Source organism: Engystomops pustulosus, chromosome 3, assembly GCF_040894005.1.
Source record: "Engystomops pustulosus chromosome 3, aEngPut4.maternal, whole genome shotgun sequence".
NCBI lineage: Eukaryota > Metazoa > Chordata > Amphibia > Anura > Leptodactylidae > Engystomops > Engystomops pustulosus.
Window position 1 is genome coordinate 33,048,614 of NC_092413.1, and position 18,322 is coordinate 33,066,935.

The 18,322-nt window shown below is 43.1% G+C and overlaps 1 protein-coding gene across 3 annotated transcripts in view; it reads right to left on the reverse strand.

Annotated features, from left to right (window-relative positions):
• The window catches only part of MACROD2 (mono-ADP ribosylhydrolase 2), a 1,393,268-nt gene that overhangs the window by 100,969 nt on the left and 1,273,977 nt on the right, over window positions 1-18,322 (reverse strand). For all 3 annotated transcript variants that reach the window (XM_072140441.1, XM_072140440.1, XM_072140439.1), the window contains exons 10-11: window positions 4,549-4,623; window positions 3,166-3,249 (exon numbers count right to left, since the gene is read on the reverse strand). In XM_072140441.1, coding sequence (XP_071996542.1) covers window positions 3,166-3,249; window positions 4,549-4,623 — 159 coding nt within the window. The remainder of the gene's footprint in view (window positions 1-3,165; window positions 3,250-4,548; window positions 4,624-18,322) is intronic.

An 18,322-nucleotide genomic window follows, 5' to 3' on the forward strand; every position in this document is an offset into this window, starting at 1 on the left:
ATAGTCCTGATCACGGCACATCATGGGTATTCTCATCTATTTTAGCATGAGACCTCCACTGACCACCAGTCGGAGCTTTGGTTCTCCATCAAGCACCCCACCTCTTTCAATGTAGCTATTAATGGTGGTCCCAACGGATAGAACCCTATTGATCATCATGTTTTGGTAACATACCTTCATTTGCTACCACTCATAACCTTAAAGTTTTCTCTTTTTTATAAAATGATTACTGTATATACTCGAGTATAAGCCGACCCAGGTATAAGCCATGGCCCCTAATTTTACCACAAAAACCAGAGAAAACCTATTGACTCGAGTATAAGCCGAGGGTGGGAAATGCATTGGTCACAGCCTCCCCAATATATAGCCTGCCGGACCCTGCCCCATAGTATATAGCCAGCACCTGCCCTGAGTATATAGCCTGCCAGCCCATATTCCCCAGTATATAGCAGCCCCCTGCCCCAGTATATAGCCAGCCCCATGCCCCAGTATATAGCCAGCAGCGGGGGAAGCCAGAAAGGTGAGTTTTGATATATTTTTGTTACTCGAGTATAAGCCGAGTTTGGGTTTTCAGCACATTTTTTGTGCTGAAAAACTAGGCTTATACTCGAGTATATATGGTAATTTGCCTTTTGAAATGTAACTAATGACGTTCTTAGGCTTTGGTAGATTAAATAACCATTTTACTGTTGTCCATTGGACTTTAGGAGTCTCACTTTTCTTAGTTTTTTAGTTTAACATTTAACGTTTCTTCCCTTAAGAACCACGGACAAGTTCAGCATCTAAGTGATAATAGAGGAGGAAAAAAAAAGGAAAGTTGTGTAATTGTTCAGTAAACTTTTGTAAAGGTCACTGCATTTGGGGCTCCTTAATATCTGAAGAGAAGGGAAATATGTATTTTAATAATACAGAAAGTACAGCAGTTATAATTATGCATAATAGAAACTAGAAAATGTTGAGCAAAGAGGAGGTAACTAATTTATCTTCCACTTTCTGTTTAATCATGCAGTCATTTATAACAAATATATTCCTCCAGTTTCAGTAAAAGGTTTTTGGCTCGCACTTCTGGCTGGAACAACTCAGATATATTTTCCTTAATGTCATCCAGGGCTGATTGGGACTATCAAGTATGTGAAGGTGAGCAGGCATTACTGCTATGAAACCTGACGCCATGTCAGATATATTGGGCAAAATTAGAAAAAATGATTTTAGCTCTTGAATGAGAATTTGAGAACGAAATACCGACAAACCATAAGAGCTCAAATAGTATTTTCTCCTAGAATCTGCAAACATATGGGGCATAATCACTTATACAAATCCCATCTACATGCTACACACAATCCGTAGTGATTACTAAGGCCTCAAACACAAATGTTTTTGTATGTTTGCATACTAAAAAGATGGTACAGTGAAACATTATAGGAAATCCACACTCAAAATCCATCATGATAAACCAGGAGAACTTACTCATAGATCCAGGCACCGTGAAGGGCTCTGGAGGGTGTTACCAGAGCCTCTCTCTGCTGTGCATGAGTACTTCCCCAGTCGCAATGTGTGAAATTAAGTTGGAGGAGGGAGAGGGAAGTGCAGAGGGAGAAGGGGGAAGAGCGAGAGTGGAACCTGTGAAGCTACAGCAAATAGGGGATCTGGAAATAACCTCCAGAGCCCTTCAGGCTCATTAGAATAATTTAAAAAGTTGATATTAGAAGGAATGAAGCAATGGCTAAGAAATATAAGAAGATTACCACACTCACTATGCCTGGATCTATGAGTTGGTGCCCCTGATGTATCATGATGGATTTTGATTGCCTTTAATTTCAATAGGCCCCTTTCAGGGATAAATTTGGAGGTTGTAGAAAACTCTTACTCCTACCAGTGTTTTGGCTGGACTTTCCCCAAGAAGTCTATGGAAGAGTGAAAAATCTGGAAGCAACATGGAAGACACTCCGGTGTCACTCGTTTACCATCCACCTGTGGGAATCAGTTGCTAGATAACACAAAATGTGACTCCTTGGGGCAAGATATTTATATCACTTGCCAAAAAGCAACCCAATAAACCTCAGTATGTGGATGAGGACTAAGGCTGAAGACACAAGGCTTCTGTTACTGAAGTTTTTTCAGGAATTGCCTATGCACCAAAACACCACAAACACTCTCCAGCCTAAATTGTTGACCTATTCTATAAATTGATTGCCAAAATTACAATGGCAGATCACGTGATTGATAAGGCTGCAACAGGGCACCATCATTTAATTGATGGGGGTTTGAAAAGCAACATCACCACTTCAGATCTTCAACATGTGAGAAAAAGTCTTTTAAAACCTCTGTATTTTGATCCAAACTGCTGTTGTGAGCAAAGGCAGTGTATAGATAAATTATTCTGTCCGGATTGTATTTGGTTATTTTGTGATGGTGGGTATTGCATTTTCGGAAGTGATTATGAAGGCAACCATCTCATCTCCTGAGCTGATGTTCAGAGCTGTTGAGCCACATAAACCATGGGAACATGTAGTCTAGAGATGCTCCTTGACTTCTATCGGGCAGTATTAAGGGCATGCTCTGTGACCCAAGATCATCATGCATGAAGCCTAACAGACAATTACATAAATCGACAATGGTAAATTGGGGATCCTGTGTTATCTATCTATAGGCTTAACCTGTCATTGTAACCATGCCTGATAATAATGAGATGAGAAGCGATCTCTACAGAACAAGAAGTGTCAGTCTATAAGGCTTAAGTAGCAGATTTGAAACTGTTATCTTTGAGGATATTTTTTTTTTTAAATATAGAAAATATCACCAAAATTTCATGTCATTCTCAGAAAGGAGAGATGTGATGTGTAGGTTATAGAACGCAAGGCAGTAGTTTCAAAGTCAGTGCTTCCCATCTCACTGACACATAGAGATGATTATCAGTCCATGGCAAACCTATCAAACCCACTGAAACTAAGAAGTCTCAATATGCGTGCGTCAAATTCCTTTTTTAGATGCTATAACTTTAATTTATCTGGTTTTATTGAAGGGGGAGGTTGCTATTCATGGTTTACACTTGAGGGACTGTGAGTTAAGACGAGCTCAAAAGAATTGAGGAGAATATACAGAAGAAACCAGAAGAAAACACATATGGAACACACTTGAAGTTACTTGAATGTCTGTGTAACTTACCATCATCAGGCTTTTCCTGAATATTTGTCTTTTTGGCTTTACATTTCTTAGTTGGAGGTGACTGTGCATTTTTATCTGTTCCTTCTGTAAAAAAAAATATGAAAATAATTCTATATTTATAGAGATTTTATATTCATTCAATGTAAACTGAAGAAGTGGTCTTGTAGATGGAGCATTCTGCATTACGAGCATTCCTCTCCGAAGGAAATCTGTGGCCTGAAGGCTGAGAAATCTTAATTGATGAGCATTTTGGTGCACCGCAGGTGTGGACCAATAACAGAATACTATGTGGGCTGGTCAGGCAACAGCCTGGGGCCAACGTTAGCTAGGGGGGCCCATAGCAACGCAAACCACCAACCAAGTTTGATACTGCTCTAAAGAAATAATAAGAGGGGCCTCCAGTCTTGAAATTCTCATACACATGTGCCAGCCCTCAACTCACATGTTTAAGGACCTCCAAACTGAAAGTCCACAGAAGAGACAAACCTTCTTGTTTTTGCTACAATGTGGTGTAATGCATTTTAAACCATTATTTAAAAAATTAGACTTGTGAAGGCCTATAATTTTCATGCAGCCCATAGCAATGGCAGCCTTAAACCCCTATGATGTGGCCTTAAAATCTTACATCCCAACTGTGATTGACACCGCCGGCTACCCTTGTGCAACTAGGAAAGGAGGAGGGTTTCCAGCATGGCATTATACACATCTTTTTTTTAGCCACCTAGAAATAAAAGTTGGTTTTATCTGAAGTGATCCTAAGGATTTGGCCGAGTGCTGTAAACCCTCTTTCATTCCATGTTTTGAACTGCACCAGCGGAATAGGACAGCATTAGAGGTGAGCTGAAAAGAAATTTTTTGATTTTTGCTTGTGAAACTAGGCAAGCCAAAGTGCACTGGACCTACCGGCCATTCTCATGGTGCACTGAAATGCTCATATGCATCCAAAAATGATGACAACATGATGATGTCCAATTAATGTTTTCATCACCTATATCATTTAAAGGGGTGTCGACTACTGCTAAAAGTGGTATAATGTCTTTTAATGTCAGTGCCAAAAATAGTGCCACATCAATTACTCAAATAGGGTAGAGATGTAAAACCAGAAAAAACCTATGGACAAGTGTAACCTCCATCCATTCTAGTTTTACGGTAGCAATACACTAATTTTTCTCCACTATTACCAACCACATATACTTCTCAGCTTTGTACTTGGCAGTTCTATTATCCACTACTATATGGTCATCTAGCTATATACAGTAGTATTATTGTTTCAGGTTTTTTTATTACTATATTCTTCTGATATCAGTGAGACCAAGTACTCGCAGTCCTCAATACCCTGATGTTCTGTAGAGTGTTAATAGTAAAGTTCTGACCCATACTTACTGATATCCTCACTGTTCTTGTTACTAACATGGATCCTCTCCTCTTTCTTCTCATCTTCGGTGTCATTATCTCCTTCTTCATTTATCATATGAAAGTTAAAAACAAAAGAAAAGGTGACAATAAGATACAAATATACAATGGAGATAATAATTATTACATGATCTTTTAGAAAGCAAATCTTTTCTTTTTGTATCAATAAGCATCAATTACAGTTGAAATGGCTTCAAAGGGTTCTTCCAAGGTTAAAAAACATGGCTGCTTTCTTTCTAAAACAGTGCCACACCTGACTATGTTGTGTGCTGGTATTGCATCTCAGCTGTATAGAAATGAATGGAGCTTAGTTGCAATACCACACACTATCCATGGTCAAGTGCGGAGCTGTTTTTGGAAGAAATCAGCCATGTTTTTCAACCTCGCGAGGAGCTCTTTAAAATATTTTCCGATATACATATATTTAAAGGAAACCTACCACTTGTAGTGGCAGGTTTCCGATGGCAATACCGGGCACCAGCTCAGGGTGAGCTGGTGCCGGAGCTTATTTTAGTTAGTGTTTTAAACCGCGGTATCGCGGTTTAAAACACTTTTTAAACTTTATAGCCGGCGCATGGAGGTACGCGCTCGGCGCTTACCATGCGCGCAGCTCTCATTCACTTCCTATGTAGCCGCGCGCACGGTAAGAGCCGAGCGCGTACCTGCCTGCGCCGGCTATAAAGTTTACAAAGTGTTTTAAACCGCGATACCGCGGTTTAAAACACTAACTAATATAAGCTCCGGCACCAGCTCACCCTGAGCTGGTGCCTGGTATTGCCATCGGAAACCTGCCACTTCAAGTGGTAGGTTTCCTTTAAGAAGCTCCTGTGGGTAATAAAGAAGTTTTTACACAAAATTACCAAACCAAATGATAGAAAACTGTAGAATGAATTCATGAGCTGAGTGTCACCTCCTTTAAGGAAGCCTACCAGTAGTTTTAGCCATACAAAGCTGCAGACATTATTATATATATATATATATATATATATATATATATATATATATACATATAGGTTTTAACCCTGGAGATTGGTGTAACCAACAATTAAAAGTGGAACCACTCATGTTAATTATAAAAGCAGATTGAAAATTGAAAATAAGCTATGGGAACATGTCATGAGGTTACAATGTGAAATTATGATGACAGGTTCCCATTAACAGTGATTGGTGGTGGAGGATGGTAATCCTTATTTCATAATTGTTCATTTTAAAAATTAGTTTTTGTTGTATTCTATATAAAACATACATATTGATAAGTGGATCTGACCTGCAAAGCTTTGGGGACACAGGGTGCTGCCATTTTGGGGAAGATCACCGCTTCCCTATGAAGTCATGGGAATGATGATCCTCCCCAAAGGGCATCACACAGCACTGCAGTAATTTAACATACAAATATGTATATTTTCTAGGGGGGCCCATTCAGAAGTCGGTTATGGGGCCCTGCCTCTCCTAGTTGCCACCCTAATCGCAGGCGTCTCTTGTGGGTGGTCCAAGTGCCGAACAATGGAGCACATCTACTTACCCTTCCCGTCGCGATCCCCGAGGTGTGTTGTCTGACGACGATTCGGAGCTGCTGCGATTCAATAAGATCGTGCGTCTGATTTCCTGCATGTGTTGCTTCCCCGCTGAGGTCCGCCAGAGTTCACCTTCTTCTTCCCAGTGCATGTAAGTGCATGGCTTGGGACACAATTTTGAATGTTAAATCCTGCGCGTCCCCCGATTTGTGTCGCGTCAAAACTGGCGCCGATGCGCCAAAATCCAATCACCTGCGACAAAAAGCCCTTCTAAATGCGCCACACATCGGAACTCGTCGTATATTCCAATGATAGTGCGGTCTGCAGACCCTTTTTAAATGAGCCCCAGTGTGTTGAAATTCCAGCAAAACCCAAACTTTGACAGGTCCGCTCGTTACTAAACTTACATTTTGTATTCAGACATTTATAAGATAAAATAGTTGTAGCTCCTGACAGACTCCTACCTGACAGGTCTTCAAGTCATACAGGACTGTAATTCTCTTCCTTGCCAAGTATTTCCTTGTCAAAATTGTTTCAAATGGCCCCTGCAACTTACACAGAAGAGGGCCACAGATAACAAAATGACAAGTGAACCTGGGAAAAAAGCTGGAAATGGAAGATATTTGGGAAACGGTCAAAAACTGGTGGCAGATATTTCTAAGTGACAGAGGCCTGAGCGGAGGACTTCATAAAAACTGTCTCTGGCACCAATGATAAGGGTTAATTTACATAGACTAAAATATACTGCACATCACATGACAAAATGCATCGTAAAGAATTTCGATGATAAGAAAGGGGTTTAAAATTTGCCTTGGCTTAATAATAAACTGAACTCATGTCACATGTCATGTGTCAATGTATGTGATAGGAGCTGAAACGCGTCTGCCAGTCATAGTAGTATTTGTAGAAACATTACTGATATACACTGTATGGGATTATATTGTAATTGCTAATTGATTCCATGGGTTGAGGCGCTCCATTGCCAACATCCAGCTAGAATCATATGGTCAGATGGACTACAAGGACAAAAATATTAAATGGGATGAAAAAGTATTCACACTCCTAGAACTATTCCTCATTTTTAAATGTCATGTTCGCAACTTAAATCTATGTACAGGCGGTCCCCTACTTAAGAACACTCGACTTACATACGACCCTAGTTACAAACGGACCTCTGGATGTTGGTGATTTCCTGTACTTTAGCCCTAAGCTACAATAAACAGCTGTAACAGTTATCACAGGCGTCTGTAATGAAGCTTTAATGATAATCCTGGTTCTTATGACAACTCAACATTTTTTAAAATCCAATTGTCACAGAGACCAAAAAAGTTCTGGCTGGGATTACAATGATAAAATATACAGTTCCGACTTACATACAAATTCAACCTAAGAACAAACCTACAGACCCTATCTTGTATGTAACCCGGGGACTGCCTGTATTGATTTTTTAAATGTAAGAAAATTCTATGTGAATTGCACCGTTTTTTTGGTGCATGGGATCCGAATGTGGCGCAACGGTGTGCACGTTACGGATATTGGGGGGCGTGGCCAAATGAAAACCCAAAGGAATCGGAAAAAACGCCGCATTTAAAAAAAAAAAAAGTGTCGCTGGACACGCGCTTACCTGCACCTAGCAACGGATCATGAACTCCGGCGGACCTCGGTGGACTTCAGCGCAGCAGCCACACCTGGTGGACGTTGGAGGAACTGCTTTAGTGAATCGCCAGAAGACCCGAATCCACCGAAGAGAACGCGCCGCTGGATCGCGCATGGACCGGGTAAGTAAATCTGCCCCAATATGTTTCTGTTAAATTTGTTGAATGAGGACTTCTTTTTGCAGGACAAGATTAATTTTTACATTTTTGAACTTCACCATTTCTGAGAACAAAAAGTTTAATAGGTCAACAGTTCCAACAACTGGAGAGTTTAAACTAAATAAATGAAAAATAACTCAAAATGTGTAAATACACATACTAAATCACAGAAAAAAAAACAGCTATTAAACCTTGTGCATATCCTAAAGTGTCATTGCTACTAATGCATAAACCCATTGGTATTTGGGTCCGGTGGCTTTGTCGACCCAAAACCCAATACCCTCACTTACATGTAACACCTGTGACCGGTGATGCCAGCACCAATTGCAGGTATTACTAATGTGAGGGGGTGAACCAAACCCAGACTTCTGACTCCTTTCGTGTTCTGTGGACCTGGAACCAACAATGTTCGGTCCAAGCAATAGCCCTTTCTTCTACTACAATATATATAGTTGAATCTGCATCAAATTTCAAGGATTGAGTGAGATCTCATTTCATTTTCTATAGAGAAGGGTAAGTCATTTATCATTTGCTACACTGAATCTTCGCCTTGAAAGTGCTTCCTTGCTTGAAAATCGAGGAATAGATCAGTTTATCTCCAATTGCCTCGATACAATTTAGTGACTGTTCTTTTAAAATTGTTGATCCATCAAAAGATAAGGTCCCTGGGAGTCTAATTGTGAATGAGCTCAAACTACTTAAGGGCGTAGTAACCAGTTTTTGATCTGTCTATCTTTCTATTTCGTTCTGAAAATTGAAAATTTTGACAATGGCTGATGAGTGAGGGAGCTGTATGTTGGACCAGCACCAATCTGATTGAGAACCTATGCTAATTATAATGGGGGTCATTTATTAAGGGCCCAAATCACTTTTTTACGGCGATTTACCCGAATTTTTCCGTTTTGCGCTGATTTTGCTTGAATTGACCCAGGTTTTCGGCGCATGCGATCGGATTGTGGCACATCGGCGCTGGCATGCACGCGACGGAAATCGGGGGGCGTGGCCATACGAAAACCCGACGGATTCAGAAAAACCACAGCATTTTTTTAAAAAAGTGTCGCTGGACACGCACTTACCTGCCCCCGGCCCGGTTTGTTGAAGTTTAGTGCATTCCGATGAACTTCAGCGCAGCGCAGAACTACTTTAGTGAATCGCCAGAAGACCCGAATCCTCCACACAGAATGCGCCACTGGATCGCGAATGGACCGGGTAAGTAAATGTGCCCCAATATGTTTACCAGAAAACTCCTTTAAATACGGTGTCCAGTGAACATAAGTTAACCCCACAGGGTAGAGACCAACTTACTGATCAGTGGTGAGACCCACATGGATTATGAGAGCCGCGTTTACGGGTTTACAAGATTACGGGTTCCGTCATACTCTCATCGCACTCCAAAAGAATGCGACACCAAGTTATGGAACTTGATTAACATCAGCTATGGAACTGATGGAGAAAGCTCAGTATCTGTGTCAGCCCCATAGAGATACACAGAGCAGTAGGATGTATGTGTAAACAACCACTCAATTTTTTGGGGGTACAACTGACCCATATGCTTGTGATCTGTTGGGGTCCCACCACTGAGACTTTCACTGATCAGCAAGTTAGCCCTTTATCCTGTGGATAGGGGATCATTTGTTGGCGCTGGACATCCCCTTTAAGCCCTTCGTTTTTATCTATACTACAAAACGGTAAAAGAAATCTGATATTATCTCACAATTACAAGTGAAACCTTCAATCTCTGTTAGTAAGAATACTTACTGGAGTGTGCCGTATATGGTATAGAAGTAGAATAATATTGGTTTTGATACCCGATCCACTTTCCAATGAAGAAACAGCAGATGAATAAATTAATGCAGCTTTCATTTATTACATAATGTGACATAAGTGCTTATAAAATACGCCACATAGGAAAACAAGCCGAATTAAATCTTACACTCAACGCAATGTCCTTGCATACAAATCCCACAAAGGTAATTCAATAGACTGTTGAGTGTTCTGGGTACATTTAATAACTATCAGGTTTTCTAAGCAAGAATTTCTTCAGGTGACAGGAGACAAATGTAACCTATTTACCCTGTGCTCTGAAGAGAGACGCCTTCATTTAAATCATCTTTTTTTGCCATATGCATTTTTAAATAAACTGCGTTCTAATTTACCGGAGAGGTGTTAAGTTATAAAAATGCATTATTTTTCGAGCCATAAAACACTTTATTATGACTAAACACATGAGGGGGTGATTATGTGGAGATGTGGTCACAGTTGGACGAGAATTTATTACCCATCATGGTGAGAAATCTGGTGGACCAGAGCTCAGATTATTTTTGTTTTAATTAAATCAGAAAAACAGAACTGCGCAGTATTTTTTTTTTTTTTATGTTTCATGTAAAACCATCACATTTAGGCCTCCAGGACACAATAGTTTTTTTCCCTATGGCTGCAGAAAACGGCTCTATTGTAAATTGTTTAGGACCGTGTGTAAACAGTTTTTCCCCAGTGTCTCCACCATGTGGCTGCAAAGTAGACCTATGTGTATTCCTGGTGTCATCCGTTTTTGTGGATCGCATAAAAAAGAGGAGGTTGTTGCCTACCAACCCACTGTATATGCAGACGAGACACAGATTATACACTGTGGGGCTCATTTACTAAGGGTCGCGGATCGCACTTTCTTTGGACTTTTCACCTTTTTCACTTTTGCACAGCTTGGACAGGTATATAACAGGGGTGTGCAGTGGGATTGTGCCGCACCCGATCGTTTTTTATCGCAGCTGTGCTGGCTTCCATTCGACACAAATTAGGGGGTTTAACTTTCAAATTGTGTCGCAAGACAATGCACTTACATGCACCAGGAAAAAGAAGGTGAACTCTGTCGGACCTGAGCGGGAAGCGATGCATCCAGGAAATTGGGCGCACGATCTTAGTGAATCGTGGCAAAGTGCATTATCGTCGGACAGGTAAGTAAATGTGGGATTGCGAAGCCGCTCAAACAACAAATCCTCGGTGATGTACACAGCTGGAAAAACTTGCAACGCATCACCTGAGAAAACAACGATCGTGTGCATGAGGCCTTAAAGTGTTATTTTAGTATCAGAGGCCAGATACTAGTATCAGAGGCCTGTTTTGCAGCATACAACAAGGGTCACGTTTGTGCACCATCCTCATGTTGGTTTAGGCTCTGACAACAAATATCCAACACCAGTTATGTCAGAGTTCACGAAATCCAGTATCGTATAAGGTCATCTTTTATTGAAATTAGATCGTGCTTCTTGGTTCTTCAGCTTATCTATCAATACCAGGCGGCCCTTCTACATGAACAATAAACTCACCTCCATACTCAATGACAGACATGCTTGACCATCAAGTCACCATGGCATAAACATGCCCAATCCTCCAGCCTTTTACAGGAGGCTTTTTGCTCTCCCTCTAATGTTCCCTCTATGTTACCTTGCTGACCAATACCTTAGGGATTACTACCCCCCTTTCCCCTCCTGCCTGTTTTCTTCTCTCTCATTATTCTCTTTCATTGTACTTGCTAAAACCTTATTTTTTATGGGTGTTTTTCTGTTATGGGCTCACTGGCCATCTCTCTTTTCAGCACTAACCCAAGTAGCTGAGCTTTTGCTTATTAAAGAAAGAATATTTATCGTAGAAAAAAGGGGTGGAGGATAAATAAACTGTTGTCCGTTCAGGCAAGGATTGTATTGGCTCTAACTGCCTCTGTGATGCTGTGCTATAGCATCACTGGACTGAGCACCCAATCAACGTAAAATCAGTTTGAGTCAAGTTGTAGTTTTATGGGAACTAGATAAGATGTTCAACTACACCGAAAAGAGTATAATATACAAAACTGACACCCAGAGAATGATGTACATCCCTCATGTCCCCCCACCTCATTCAGTTACCCCCATGTCCCTCTTCTTTATTAAGTTACCCTCCTCATTCAGTTACCCCCTATTTTCCCCTTCCTTATTCAGTTACCCCACTCATGCCACCCCTACTTATTCCCTTACTTCACTCATGTTCCCCCCTCCTCATTCAGTTATCCCTCTACTTCAGTTAACTCAAACATTCTCCCCCATTCCCTCACTGGTGAGGTAGGGCAGCTCTGTGCACTGCCTTCCCCTGCAAGTCACATGATCACATGACCTGATCACATGACATAATCACAGGTCCTGAAGCCTCTGGTTAGTAATAGTCTCCCAGAGGCTACGGGACCTGAATCAAGTCACTTCAGGTCCTGTAGGGGAAAGCTTATGCACACTTTCTCATCTTTATCTATGACCAGAGGACACAGATAGTGATGAGACTGGGGAGAAATGCCCATACAGCGAGAAAAATGTCGGGAAGATCCAGGGCTAACGACGCCCCTTCTGCAACGTCTAACCTCTGTAATTTGTTTCTGTACCAAATATTACTTTCTGTTTTTCTATGGGATCAAACACTTATATCATGCAATAAAATGCTAACTCATTATTTCAAAATCAAACAATGGGATTTTTAGATTCAGTTTGTAACAGAATACCTACAATAAAAATTACAGACTTTTCCATTCTCCTTAGGTGGGAAAACATGTGAAATCCGCCTGGGATCAAATACTTATTTTCCCCAAAGTATTCCTTTGTATCCCCCATAATCATGTACACTGAGTGTCTATTCGCCCTTGGGTCTGATTTCCGAGGGTTCACTTTAACTGTGCAAACTGTGATTCACTCATCTTTAAAAGCGAAGTTAAAATAAAAAATTCTGACAGTTGATAAAAAATGTGTTTTTGGAGTATTAACATGAGCCAACAATGTGTTGTTGATAGGCTAAATGAGGAGGAATTACATTCCGTGGATAATTAGCCTCAAACACGTATGGAGAGAATGATTGGTATGAAGAGTTTCATGTAGACAGATGGTGGGAGATATTAACAAGATGAAAACATTGAGAAACATGGTGTATGTATGTGTATGTACCGGAATAGATTTCTATACAAGATTCACTAATTACAGGCCATTGGGGATGAACTATCTAGAGAAATAGCAGTCTTCTAGTGTTTAATGTTCTTTTAATCTACAACATGAGCTTGATAGGGCAGATAATCATGTCTACCTGCTGCCGCCCTTCAAAAGGTGTCGAACTGAAAAATATAATAACGCAAAACTGCTTAGCAGTAGATGCCCAAAGAACGATGTACCTAAAATTGTACCGCTAAAATGTCCATCTCTCCCTGAAAAAACAAGCCCCACAGATATCCATCAATTAAAAAAATGAATGGGTTTCAGAATATTGTGATGTAACACAGATAGATGGATAGATTTATTTTTTTACTTTGTCAAAGTAGCAGAAATTGACTAAAAATTTTATCTATACTGACTCAAAGACTAAAGTTTATATAACATGGCCTAAAGCAAAAAGATCAGTGTGCCAAAAATACAGCTGACGCGACAGTCTTAAACTTCAATACATTTGGCATCCAGCATTAGACTGTCTAATTCAGTGGCGAACCTTTAATAGTTTGGGTGCCCGAACTGCAACCCCAAACTCAATTATTTATTTCAAAGTGCCAAGACAGCAATTCAAGCAGAAACTTATTGCAATCTTCTTAAGGTGCCGAGGACCCCAATATCGCTGACAGAAGGAGGGGGGCTCCAATGATAATCAGACCCTGACCACAACTTCTCTCTCTTCCTGCAGTCTCAGGTAGACCAGGATGCTGAACTTTAAAATAACCCCTGAGCAGGGCATGTTTTGGTATATCTCAAATTTTAGGAGGGTTACTTAAGGCCCATCTCATGAACGCTGTTCTGGGGCAAAAGCCTGAGTGGCAACAGAGCCATAAGTTTGCCACCACTGGTCTAGTCTAACTCTGCACTGTCTAATCTTAAGACACTTTTCATAAATCTGCCCCAACATGTGAATTTCTTAAAAACAAAGTCTTGTGCCCCTTAACTTTTTAACTTTACTATGTGAGTGACAGTGTGATTGGATAAAATTTTATTACTGTTCAAGTCCAATATCTCAAAGTAAAAGCCATCAGTTGAGCTGGTGTAACGTCCGTGCCTAAACGTCGCTCTATCCGCAGTTGGCAGAATAGATGGCATTTATTTGTGTGTGAACTGTAGCTTAGTGTTTGTGTTTGTATTAACTGAGCCACACCCAGCTCCTAGCATTTAAGCACTGCCCAGCAAGGGTTACTAGCCTGATGGACAGTTCCCCCAGAGTGCTGCTAGAGGCATGTTCGGGAACTGCCTTATATACCTGCCTATTCCCATCATACCTTGCTAGTCATCTCAAGTCTTACCTGTGTATCTAGTGCTCTTGCTATCTTGTTTGGTATTCTGTTTTTTGTATCCGATTCTGTACCTTTGCAGCCATCTTGGTTTTGACCTGGTTTGTTTTTCTCTGCTTGTCTTCCTGTATCTGAACCTGACCTGTATATAACCCGCTTGATCTTGACTAGAGATGAGCGAACATACTCGTCCGAGCTTGATGCTCGTTCGAGCATTAGTGTACTCGAAACTGCTCGTTGCTCGGACGAATACTTCGCCCGCTCGAGAAAATGGCATCTCCCGCCGTTGTGATTTTTGGCGGCCAGAAACAGAGCCAATCACAAGCCAGGAGACTCTGCACTCCACACAGCATGACGTGGTACCCTTACACGTCGATAGCAGTGGTTGGCTGGCCAGATCAGGTGACCCTGGAATAGACTAGCCCCTGCCCGCACTGCTCAGATCATTCTCTGTCTGGATGCCGCTAGGGAGAGAGCTGCTGCTGGTCAGGGAAAGCGTTAGGGTGTTCTATTAGAATAGTGTTAGGCAGGAGTGATTCTACAAGAACCCAACAGCCCTTCTTAGTGCTACAATAACGTTTTATTTTATTTTTTTTTGGTTTGCCTGTGGCTGGGCTTGCTGCCATTAGTAGTGCAGCTAGTACCATATTGTGAGGAATTTGCAGGGAGACTTGCTACCGTTGTGTTTAGCTCTCAGTGACACACATATCCACCTTAAACACCGAAGTGGGACAATTTATTAGGGGTTTGAGTAGAATTAGGCAGAGTCTGCTGATTTATTTTTTTTTTACCTTTATTTCTTTTTATAGCTCAAAGTAATCTTGCAAAGCAGTGTGCTTTCAGTGTAGGCTAGAAAATAGCCATAGGAGAACCCCAACGGCTTACTTAGGCCTACAATAGCGTTATATTTTCCTTTTTTTTTGTTAGCTTGTGGCTGGGCTTGCTGGCATTAGTAGTGCAGCTAGTACCATATTGTGAGGAATTTGCTTGGAGACCTGTGACCGTTGTGTTTAGCTCTTAGTGACATGCATATCCACCTCAAACACCGAAGTGGGACAATTTATTAGGGGTTTGATTAGAATTAGGCAGAGTCTGCTGATTTATTTTTTTTTACCTTTATTTCTTTTTATAACTCAAAGTCATCAGGCACAGCACAAAATCCAGTTGTGTGCTGTCAGTGTAGGTTAGAAACTAGCCATAGCATTAGGATAGCATCGTTTTGTTTAAAAAAATATATAAATAAATAAAAAATAAACACAAAAAAGAATTTAAAGTTTACACTTTAATTTGGAAAATGTTTAACCCGAGGGCTAGGGGTAGAGGACGAGGGCGTGGACGTGGGCGTCCAACTACTGCAGGGGTCAGAGGCCGTGGTCCTGGGCGGGGAGAGACACCACCTGCTGATGAGGGAGCAGGGGAACGCCGCAGAGCTACACTCCCTAGGTTCATCATGTCTCAAGTTACTGGGACTCGTGGTAGAGCACTGTTGAGGCCAGAACAGTGCGAAGAGGTGATGTCGTGGATTGCAGACAATGCTTCTAGCCATTTGTCCACCAGTCAGTCTTCCACGCAGTCCACCCATGTCACCGAAATCAGCACTCCTCCAGCTCCTCCACCTCAGCCTCCTTTCCCCCAGTGTGCCCCCTCCTAGCAAAATTTGGCATTTGAACCGGCATACTCTGAGGAACTGTTTTCTGGACCCTTCCCACAGTCAAAAAACACTTGTCCGATTGCTGCTGAGCTATTTTCCGATGCCCAGGTTTTCCACCAGTCGCAGTCTGTGGGTGATGATGACATTATTGACTTAGCGGAAGAAGTGTGTAAAGAGGTGTCGGACGATGAGGAGACACGGTTGTCAGACAGTGGTGAAGTTGTTGTCAGGACAGGAAGTCGGTGGGGGGAGCAGACTGAGGGATCGGAGGATGATGAGGTGACAGACCTAAGCTGGGTCCTATAGCAGAACAGGTTGGAAGAGGCAGTGGTGGGGCCAGACGGAGATGCAGGGCCAGAGCTGGTGCATCAGCACCAAATGTTTCCCGTAGTCAAGCTCCCGTGGCGAGGGCTAGATTTTCAGAAGTCTGGAAGTTCTTTAAAGAAACACCGGATGACCGACGGACTGTGGTGTGCAACCTTTGCCAAACCAGGATCAGCAGGGGTTCCACAACTACTAGCTTAACTACCATCAGTATGCGCAGGCATATGAATGCTAAACACCCCACTCAATGGCACCAAGCCCGTTCACCTCCGGCCGGGCACACCACTGCTCCTTTCCCTGTGTCACCTGCTAGTCAGCCCCCTGCCCAGGACCCCGGCCCAAACACCTCCCATGCAAAAACCCTATCTTCGCCTCCACGATCCTCCACAACATCCACCAGCGTTCAGCTCTCCATACCCCACGCTAAGGAAGTATAGCGCAACCCACCCACATGCCCAAGCCCTCAACGTCCACATCTCCAAGTTGCTTAGCCTAGAGATGCTGTGCTATACGCTGGTAGAGACCGAGGCCTTTCGAAACCTCATGGCGGCGGCCGCCCCTCGGTATTCGGTCCCCAGCTGCCACTACTTTTCCCGATGTGCCGTCCCAGCCCTGCACAAGCACGTGTCAGAGAACATCATCCGTGCCCTGACCAATGCCATTTCTGACAAGGTCCACCTGACCACGGACACATGGACGAGTGCTGCCGGGCAGGGCCACTATATATCGCTGACGGCACATTGGGTTAACTTGGTGGAGGCTGGGACCGAGACTGACCCTGGGGCTGGTCATATGCTGCCGACGCCGAGGATTGCGGGGCCTACCTCGGTCCAGGTCTCAAAGGCCTACTATGCCTCCTCCTCCTCCCACCCCTCCTCCACCGAATTACCATCTGTGGGCATGGCGCCATCAGTCGGTAGCTCTAGGCACAGCAGCTAAGCGACAGCAGGCGGTGCTCAAACTGCTGAGCCTAGATAAAAGGCACACCGCCCCAGAGCTATTACAGGGCATCTCGGCGCAGACCGATCTGTGGCTGCCACCGCTGAACCTGAAGCCAGGCATGGTTGTGTGTGACAACGGCCGTAACCTGGTGGCGGCTCTGCAACTCGGCAGAATGACACATGTGCCATGCCTGGCCCATGTGTTAAATCTCATAGTTCAGTGTTTCCTCAAGACATACCCCAATCTGTCTGATTTGCTCACGAAGGTGCGCCGCATCTGTGCGCATTTCAGGAAGTCCAGCACAGATGCTGCCACTCTCAGGGCAGCGCAGCGCCGCCTCCAACTGCCCGCTCACCGACTGTTGTGCGACGTGCCCACGAGGTCGAATTCAACATTAACCATGTTATCCAGAGTTTACCAGCAGCGCAGAGCGATTGTAGACTGCCAGATGTCAACTTCCACCAGAACTGGTAGTCAGGTCAGCCAGCTTCCTCAAGTCTACAATGAGGAGTGGACGTGGATGTCTGATATCTGTCAGGTGCTGAGTAACTTTGAGGAGTCAACACAGATGGTCAGTGGCTATGCCGCCATCATCAGCCTCACCATCCCGCTGCTTGGCCTGTTGAAAAACTCTCTGGTAAGCATGAAGTCGGAAGCTTTGCGCTCGTCACAAGAGACGGGGGAAGAAGATTCCCTTGTTGATAGCCAAAGCACCCTTAGGTTTCTCAGCGCATATCGGAGGAGGTGGAGGAGGTGGAGGAGGATGAGGAGGAAGAGGAGGAGAATGTTGGCGAGACAGAAGAGGGGACCATTGTTCAGTCCTTCATTGTTCAGCGTGTATGGGCAGAAGAAGAGGAGTTGGAGGAGGAGGAAATGGGCAGTCAGGCCAGTGAGGGGAGTGAATTCTTGGGAGATTTCATGCTAGGCTGCCTATCCCGTGACCCTCGCGTTCAAAGAATTTATTCCAGCACCGATTACTGGTTATTCACTCTCCTGGACCCACGGAACAAGCAAAATCTTTCCACTCTCATCCCTGGAGAGGAAAGGAGTGTGAGAATGCATGAATACCAGCAGGCCCTGGTGTACAAGCTGAAACAGTATTTCCCTTCTGACAGCGCTAGCGGCAGAGGGCGTACTTCTGCGGGACAAGTAGCGAGGGAGAGTAGGCGAGCAGGCAGCTTTTCCAGCACTGGCAGGGGTACGCTTTACAAGGCCTTTGCCAGTTTTA